The 9,246-nt window shown below is 52.9% G+C and overlaps 1 protein-coding gene across 1 annotated transcript; it reads left to right on the top strand.

Moving 5' to 3' along the window:
- Positions 1-7,530: 7,530 nt before the first annotated feature.
- LOC135405409 (olfactory receptor 14A16-like) lies at positions 7,531-8,867 on the top strand. Its single transcript, XM_064640106.1, has one exon. The coding sequence runs from the start codon at positions 7,531-7,533 to the stop codon at positions 8,500-8,502; it is 972 nt and encodes a 323-aa protein (XP_064496176.1). The 3' UTR covers positions 8,503-8,867.
- The last annotated feature ends 379 nt before the right edge of the window (positions 8,868-9,246 follow it).

Consider the following 9,246-nt stretch of genomic DNA (forward strand, 5'->3'; position numbering starts at 1 on the left):
TCGCTGCTCTTCTCTGGATCCTCTGACCCCAAAAATGCTCCCCCTCCCATAGAAAGGCCAAGGGCATCTGGGGACAGTTGGGGGGCTTTGTGGGGCACTGGGTGATTACTGGGGGATACTGGGACACACTGGGGGAACCAGAGAGCATTGGGAGGACTGGGGGGTTACTGAGGGACACTGGGAGGGCACTGGGAGGGCCTGGGGGGGAACTGGGGCACACTGGGGGCATTGGCAGAGAACTGGGGAGTTACTGGGGGATACCCGGACAACGGGGGGGACACTGGCAGGTTACTGGGCCATACTGGGGGTTACTGGGTGCTCACTGCAGGATCACTGGGCCATACTGGGGGGCAGTGGGAGGTCACTGGGACACACTGGATGGTCACTGAGGGGGTTACTGGGCCATACTGAGGGTAACTGGGAGGTCACTGGGATATACTGGGGGCACTGGGATCCCCTTACCCGGATGTGGTACATCTCCCCCCCTGGATTTTGGAGGGCATCCCTAGGACCCCTCCCCTGGGGGCTGGGGGACCCCTTGAACCCACTGCTGGGCTTTAGGGGACCCCCTAAAATCCCCTCAAAACCCCTGAAATCCCCCCCTCGATCCATCGAAACCTCCTCAAGGGCCCCTCATCCCTCCCCAGCACCCTCTAAACCCTCTCAGTGACCCACAAAACCCACCTGAGACTCCCCAAGCCCATTCAGGGACCCCCAATCCCCCCCACGGGCCCTCCAAACCGTCTGGGACACCTTAAACCCCCCAGAGCCCCCCAAACTGCCTCGAAGGTCCCCGCAAAGCCTCCCAGGAACCCCAAACCTCCCCAGAGACCCCCAAAGCCCACCTGGGACACCCCAAATCTTCTCAGAAAACAAAACCCCCATCAGAGCCCCCCAAAACCCTCCAGGGACCTTCAACCTCCCCCTCGAGTCCCTTCAGGGACCCCTCAAAACGTCCCCGGGAACCCCCGAACCCCCCCGCTAAACCCTCCCGAGCCCTTCAGCCTTTCCACCCACACCCGCGCTCCCCGCAGCCCCCGAGGGGATCCCCAGACCCCGCTCTCGCCGCCCCCCCGCCAACTCACCCAGCGAAGTGCAGCGGCCGCAGGCGAGTCCTCCTCACTCCCGACCACGAGGCCAAAATGGCGCCCGCTCCGCGCGCCCTCCGCCTTTACAGACCCGCCCCGCAGCCAATCAGCGCGCGGCCACCGCCCCTGCCCGCCCTTCGCCACGCCCCCACCTGCGCGGTGCATTGTGGGAGTTGTATTCCCTGCGGTGGGGGAGGACCGGACTTGTTGGGTTTAGTTTTTCTGTCTTCTTTTATTTTCTCTTTTTTATTTCTTTCTTTTCTTTCTTTTTTCTTTCTTCTTTCCTTTTTCTCTTTTTTTTTTTCTTTGTCGTTCTTCTTTTTTTCTTTGTTCTTTTTTTTTCAAAAATCTTACAACAACAGATAATCTGCCACTGTTCCAGGTTTGTGAGGATTTCCAAGATCACAAACGCTGAGACACCAAGGGTGGAAGCCAAGCAACTTTATCCTGTCCCTTGCCACAGCCTTCAATCCACACCCAGCCCTGGATTTCTGCAAAGCCGCTGGGCAGGAGCAGGAGATGGAGCTGGTGCTCGGCGGGAGGGGCAGCAACAACAAACCTGTGTCTTTGGCACAGGGGAAGGAATTTAGTGCTTGAGGGGTTACATTCCACAGGCTCCCCTGGGGATCAGCTTATGCTTGGACAGTGAGAACAGCAAGAACATTCCTCATAAAAATGCCAGAGGGAAGGGAGCGGAGGGGGAGCAGGGGCAGGAAAAGGAAGCAGAGCGATGGAAGATGGGCTGGGGCGGTCGGGGCTGGGGGAAGGCAGGCTGGACAATGCCTTGTTTGGTCCAGCAGCTGGACCAGCTCCAGGGCAGATGTCGGGGGAGCCTCTGCCACAGGGACATGGACAAACAGACGCTACAAAAGCTCTCAGAGGGGTTGGGGGCTCTGGGCGGGGCTGCGCTCTCGCCTCAAGCCAGGATATCCCAGGGCAGTGGAACAGCAATTCCTGTCAGCTCCCAGCAAAGATTATTGGGGTTTGCACTGAGGAAATATTGACACTCCAGCTTCTTCTTCTTCTCTTTTTAGAACTTTGAGCTTGCAGTCGGGTAGAAGGGCTGGTGGTGGAGTGGGAAGAGACCCACTGAGGGACACATCTCATCCCTCAGTTAGATGGAGCTAAACCCCTAATCTGCTTAGGAATAGCTGCTGATGCTCAGTTGTCTTCTTTCCCTTCTGCTTTAGTGGGATATTACATTTCCCTGCAGTATTGGTGATAGAATGGTACGTCAGCTGGAATGGTTTGGTTCTTACAGAAAGTATAAATGCATTTTAAGGAAGGTATTTTTACATAGGTGAGGCCTCCAAAAAAACCCCCAAAGGTAATGTAAGTGCATAATAAAGTGAACTTTGGAGTTTTCTTTTTAATTCTTGGGTAGAAAAGCCAACCCAGTTAAAGACAGCAATTTATTGCATTGCTGAAAAAAACAAAACAAAACAAAACAAAAAAACAACCAACCAACAAACAGAGAAATCTGACTTTGTTCTCTTTCAGATTTGTTTTTGATCATAAGAATCCTTCTAGTGAAAAGGGCTAATTTACTCTTTCTAGAGGAATGTTTTAAGTGTGATTATCACAATATCACAGCTGATGAAAAGGTCTAAACTAGGACATTGACCATGAATGTGTTCCTGCATTTAGGATGTGGTGCTTAACATTCAAGAAACAATAGAACTGCAACACATTTATAAAGGTATCATCTCAAAATGTTCACTCTCGCTCTGTAAATACATGTCACAAGGATTGTAGAAAGCTTGCAGTATCCCATGAAGTACATGTGGTATTTTATCAGTCTAAATATGCATAAGATTTTCAAGATTTCTGCTGGCAATACTCCATAACTAAAGTAAATTTTCCCTTTGGTGCTGCACTAGTTTATGATTTAATTGTTACTGACATTCCACCAATCATATTATTAGCTTCACCAAATGAAAGGGAAATAATCCTGTATTAATTAAAGAGTCCAACTGAATTCCCTCACTCATCTTATCTTTGGCTTTCTAAGACAGTGATGCACTTCAGCTTCCCTACAGAAACTTCCACTAAAAAATAGCTTGAGGTGATAGTGAGAGATCCATATTGAAGGATGTGCCTGAATTATCTTTAGGGAGGAGACCTTTTTGGTTGGTTACAGACAATGTGCCTGTGGCTCCCTTTTTCTGTCTGGGTTTTTTTCCCTTTCTTTTTGTCAAAGGCTTTGGAAAAGGTGTTTTGTCAAGAGAATAATATTCATTTATAGCAATGTGAATGGTTTCTATCCTGTACCATTGAAGGCAGTCATCTAAATACCCATACCCATGCCCTTGAAAATAAAACAAGGAGAAAACATGGAGTATTTGTTTGAGACCAGATACATTGAATGTAGTTCAGTAACATGGAAAGGCAATTGCTGTTATTTCACAGAGACATTTCTTTGTATGCTGGAACTGAGAGTAGCAGCAAAAGCTAAAAGCCTTTCAATGTGTCTTTGTGAACACACTGTGGGGAAGTTCAAAGGAGCATTCAGAGATTGTGTTGTGTGAGCTTTTTTCCCTCAGATCAAAACAAGGAGTAATTAATGCTAAATCCAGCAGATGGATTTCAAGTAATAACTTGGTCCAGTTTGTCCAACTGTGTCCAAACAGGTGAGGAAAATCTGGAACTTTAGAAGGGTTAGTTTTTTACTTCATTAGCAGGATATCCAGGGGTGCACCAAGTGCCTGCCAGTGAGGAGCACAAGAGACCAGTAGACAGTGACAATCTTGTTCTAATGTTAATCTCACTGGAGCACAGAATGAGGTCACATCTGAGTTATGTTTCTTAATTTAGTGATTGGGAATAAAGAGAAAATCACATATTTGATGACACTTTAGGATTTATTTCACACTCTTAACAACAAGGTATTTTCCAGCTGGACTTTGAATAAGGTTCCACGGTGTATTGCAAATTAGTATCTCAAGTTAACAGTCTACTTCTTCCCAAACAGAAATCATGTAGGAAACAACTTGTACAAGAGCACTCTATTGTCATCCTCCAAAACCTTGGAGAGGTCCCAGAGACCCCTCAGGAAGGAATTTGGGGCCTCAAGCACAGGACCCGTATATAGAGGCTGAGGACTCAGGGGTCAGTGGCGTGAAGATTGAGGAGAGAAGAGGAGTAGCCTGAGAGGTCTGGAAGGGGGGTGTCAGAGCTGGTGGAGCTTTTCTTTCTGTCAGAAAACAGCCTAAGAAAGAACTAGTGCCACCAAGGGCAGCTGGGGTGGCCTAGACTGGGGACAAGAAGTCAGAAATTTCCCTCTGAGGTCAGTTTTGTGGTGCAATATGTCACAAAGAAGGAGTCTGGATGAGCCCAAGGCTTTGTGTGTGCAGGAAGAGCCAGGGAGGACACAGAGATGTCAGTGCAGGAAGGTGCCAGCCAGGTGGGGCAGCCGGGGGGATGACGACAGCCTGCAGGGAAAGGGGCAGGGCACGGACACCGTAGGACAGCCTGGGCTGGAGAGGAGACAGGGATGGGGAGAAGCTGAAAGGCCCTGCCAGAGCCACCTTCTGCAGGCCTTTGGCCATGGCTGCTGTCTGTGCCCCTGATGCCAGGAGGAGGGGAGTGGCCCTTGCAGCCCTGGGGCCTCATGGCCTCCTTGTCCCTGCTCAGCAGCCTGGCAGGTGCCACCCCATGGGCCTGCCCTTGGCATTGCACATCCCACATCCCAGTGCCCCAGGAAGAGCCCTGAGGAATGAGGCAGGGACAGGGGCTGGGGGTCAGGGCTTGGTCCTCTGGATCAAGGAAACAAGTCAAGGTTTGTTCAGCATCAGAGACACCTTTCCCTTGCTTGTCCATCCTTGTCATCACTGTCTGCAGTTTTCTGCTCTAACTGGAACCTGGGGACACGTTCTCAGTTGTGTCCCTCAGTGAGATTCATTAGCACTACAAGAAACTTCAGTGTTTCAATCTCATTTTGACTTCTTGAGAAGTTGTTTGAACTTCCTCTCAAGGACTGAGTCTCATGTAAACAACATCAACATCCCCTGAGGGTCATGAAATGCCTGGGGCTGTTGCTGTGCTGCTGAGCTGGGCCGGGCTCCTGGCACACAGGGAGCTCCTGGCAAGCAAGAAGAGCTTCAAAGAGACAGCTCTGCTGGTGAGCAGCTCCTCTGCACAGCCCAGCAGGGCTGAGGGCACTGCCTGCAACACCCAGGGCACAGGAGAGAAGGCAGAGAGATGAGAGGCAGCCTGGGCTGGGAGGTGACTGAGCTCTCACTACAGGAGAAACCTTCCCAGGATTTGAAAGAAAGAATTCTCTGGCTGTAGGAAAGTTCAACTTGCCTTCCTGGAGGCATCTCCTAAAGCTGGCACATCCCACAGCTTCTAGGATCTTTCAGCAGGACTCTCCCAGTTGCTGCAGTGCAGAGGAAGTGGCCATATGGCAGAGCAGGGCAGGAGCTGCAGGCAGCAAGGGCAGACAGGAGAAGGGAGCAGGAGGTTCAAGGGATCCTGGGCTGGGAGGACAGGGCAGAGCTGCTCAGGGCAGGAACCTTGCCAGCCCTTTGCCACGGTCAGGCTGTGGCTGCAGAGCAGTGCAGGTGAGTTCCTACAAGTGCTTCTCCCAGCTGCCAAATGGCAGCAGTGGCAGGAGCTGTCAGGATGGCTCTGCTGGATTTGCTGGGGTGCAGCAGGAGAAGCTGCTGCAGAGCAGGACTTGCTGCTGCCCCATCAGAGGCCCAGGGCCAGAAGGTTCCCTGTGCCAGGGCTGGCTGTGGGGTGGGAAGGTGGGGGTGCAGCCAGGGGTGCCCAGGGCTGTGGTGCAGAGCAGGGTCCTGCCCCCAGGGCTCTGTGTGCTGGGGCAGGGACTCTGCTGCCTGCCAGGGTCAGCTCTCAGCCCGGCCAAGGAGCTGCCACGGCCCTGCAGGGAGAAGGGGTGGGTGGAAGGAGTGACCCCCCATGGCAGGGCAGGGCTGGGCAGGGCCCTTCAGCTGCAGGCTCAGGGCTCCTCACAGCTTCAGCTCCACCTCCTGCCATTTCCAGGGCCCCTTCTCAGGAAGCACATCCCCCCAGAACACCTCCCCCTTCCCAGCCACCGCAGGCTGTCTGGGATCTGCTCTGCAGCCCCTGCCCAGGCAGAGCTGCCCCTGGGCACTGGGCTGGGGATGGCTCTGGCAGCACTGGCAGGGAGCTGAGCTGGGCACAGGCAGGGGCTGCTGGCAGGAACAGCTCCTCACCCAGAGACAGGCAGGCAGGGAGAGGCAGCTGCTGCCACAAGGGCTGGGCAGGGGGATGGGGGCCCCTCCCTGCTGTCCCTGTGGCACAGACCCCTTCCCTGAGCAGCTCCTGCCTGGGCTCCTTTCCCAGCCTAAGCAGAGCCTGTGCCCTCAGGCCCACGGGGGCTGGGCTGTGCATTGCCCTGCAGCAGCCAGAGCCCAGGCAAGGACAAGGCCCTGATTTCCAGCTGTCTCTCTGTGTCCCTCCTCCCTTGGCAGCAGCCCTGTGGCATTTCACTTCTATCTCCTGCTGCCTGGGCTCTCCTTGTTCTCACCATTGGGTTTTCTGAGCCACTGTGGGATTTGGAGGGGGCAGATTCCTGTACAGACGCAACCCCATGGGTGCTGCTGTGGGGATGTGTCTGTGGGAGCCAAGTGCCCAAGTGCCCTCCAGGCACCTTCAGGTTATTCAGCTGTTTGCCTGGGTGTCCTGCAGGGCTGCAGGTGCCCTCCAGAAGGGCACAGCTCTGCCACAGGATCTCTGTGCTGCACAGGATCCCCATGGAGAAAACTTCTCAGTGCTAAATCCATGGAAGTGCTCTGGGCAGCTGTACTTGGGAGCTGCAATGATCCCTCTGTGTGGCAGTCTAGGAGGATAGAGATGAGATCCTAATCAGGCATCCTGAGGAGAGGCAAGGATTCTCTCAATGTGCTATTTGAACCAGGATTCCTCTGATCCCATAAGTGTCTTGTTTCTTTTTGCAGAGAATTCCTAAGGGCCATCCCCTTTCAGCTCCAAGCTGCCAGCCAGGGGCAGCTGTGAACGGGAAAGATGGCCAGCTCTTGTCTCTTCACCGAGACCACTCCTTTGCCTCTCAAGACTCACAAGATTTCACTTGGAGCACAGTGTACCCCAAATCCCCTCCCTCTGTTCTGCCCTTGGGCAAACTGTGACCAGCAGTTCTGGAAACACTTTGATACATCACAAATGCATTTAATTGGAGGTCACCCTGTGCTCCAAGTTGCCTCTCACTGCACAGCAAGACGGATTCCTCGGGAGCCCATTCCAGGGTCCCTGCTCTCAGTGCCCCCTTCAGCCAGCAAATCCCAGAGCTCCGGGAGAGGGATGCAGAGAGATCTTCCTGAAAAGAGGCCCTGAATGTTGAATTGCTATGAGACATGCAAGATGTTTTGCTGATTGAGTCTGGCCTAATTCAGTTCTGCCTTTTTTCTCCTCAACAGAAAACAATAACCAGAGGCAGCAAATGTCCAACAGCAGCTCCATGCCCCAGTTCCTGCTCCTGGCATTTGCAGATAGGCGGGAGCTGCAGCTCGTGCACTTCTGGCTCTTCCTGGCCATCTCCCTGGCTGCCCTCCTGGCCAATGGCCTCATCCTCAGCGCTGTAGCCTGTGACCACCACCTGCACACCCCCATGGGCTTCTTCCTGCTCAACCTCTCCCTCACAGACCTGGGCTGCATGTGCACCACTGTCCCCAAAGCCATGCACAATTCCCTCTGGGACACCACAACCATCTCCTACATGGGATGTGCTGCACAGCTCTTTTTCTTTGCCTTCTTCATCTCAGCAGAGTTTTCCCTCGTCACCATCATGTGCTACGACCGCTACGTTGCCATCTGCAAACCCCTGCACTACGGGACCCTCCTGGGCAGCAGAGCTTGTGCCCACATGGCAGCAGCTGCCTGGGCCACTGGGTTTCTCTATTCTCTGCTGCACACAGCCAATACATTTTCCCTGCCCCTGGGCCAGGGCAATGCCCTGGGCCAGTTCTTCTGTGAAATCCCACACATCCTCAAGCTCTCCTGCTCACACTCAGGCTACCTCAGGGAAATTGGGCTTATTGTGGTTAGTATCTGTCTAATATTTGGTGGTTTTGTTTTCTTTGTTTTCTCCTATGTGCAGATCTTCAGGGCTGTGCTGAGGATCCCCTCTCAGCAGGGACGGCACAAAGCCTTTTCCACGTGCCTCCCTCACCTGGCCGTGGTCTCCCTGTTTATCAGCACTTTATTCTTTGCCCACCTGAAGCCCCCTTCCATCTCCTCCCCATCCCTGGATCTTATTGTGTCACTCATGTACTCAGTGGTGTCTCCAACACTGAACCCCCTCATCTACAGCCTGAGGAACCAGGAGCTCAAGGATGCCATGAGGAAACTCATAACTGGGTGTTTTTCAGAAGCAATAAACTCTCCTTCTTCTCCATGTTATGTACCTCATTAAAGGCCAATCCTTTTATGTACTTCATTAAAGGCCCACCATATCTTCTCTATTTTTTACTCCTGGTAGGGGTGTTATTTTTGTGAGAATTTGTTCACATCAAAAAATCTTTATATGTATAAAGATATATATAAAGATATATATAAAAAAGTATATATATATAAACACCATTTTCAATTCTGTGTTTGCCTTTCTAGCCTGGCCCACAGGCTGTACAAATTGGCAATTGTACTCACTGTGTGCTTCAACCAAATAAAGAACTCTGCATTGGCTTGTTTGCCTGACATCTTTCCTCTCTGACTTCTCTGCAGCTGCAGGGTCGGGGCCTCTGTGCAGAGCTGGGCCAGAAAAGAGTCCCAGCAGAGCAGCACTGCCAGGGAGCAGCAGCCCTTCTCCTGCGTGGCCTCCTCTTCCTTCCCTTCCACACTGTCCTGCAGAGCCCTGTGTTGTTGGAGGCCTCAGTGCTCTGGCAGTCGGTCCCAGTCCTGCTGCAGGACTGTCCAGGGACTGCAGGCAGGGACAGCCACGGGCACTGCTGGCACAGAGCTGACCTCTGCAGCAGCACTGCCATCCTGCAGGGGCATCTCCTCAGGGCAGGGCCTCAAAGCTTCCATCTGCTTTCCACTTTGCTCTCCAGGATGTGCCCAACACAACGCCCTGCAGAGGAAAACAGCAGGGACCAGCACAAGGGTGGGAGTGCTCAGAGTGGGGGCACCCAGCAGTGCCCTGGCACAGCCAGCGCCGCTC

The sequence above is a fragment of the Pseudopipra pipra genome, chromosome W (assembly GCF_036250125.1).
Source record: "Pseudopipra pipra isolate bDixPip1 chromosome W, bDixPip1.hap1, whole genome shotgun sequence".
Taxonomy (NCBI): Eukaryota; Metazoa; Chordata; class Aves; order Passeriformes; family Pipridae; genus Pseudopipra; species Pseudopipra pipra.

Excerpts from the sequence above, each read along its gene's own strand:
- LOC135405409 (XM_064640106.1), top strand. The coding sequence starts at position 7,531 with ATGTCCAACAGCAGCTCCATGCCCCAGTTCCTGCTCCTGGCATTTGCA.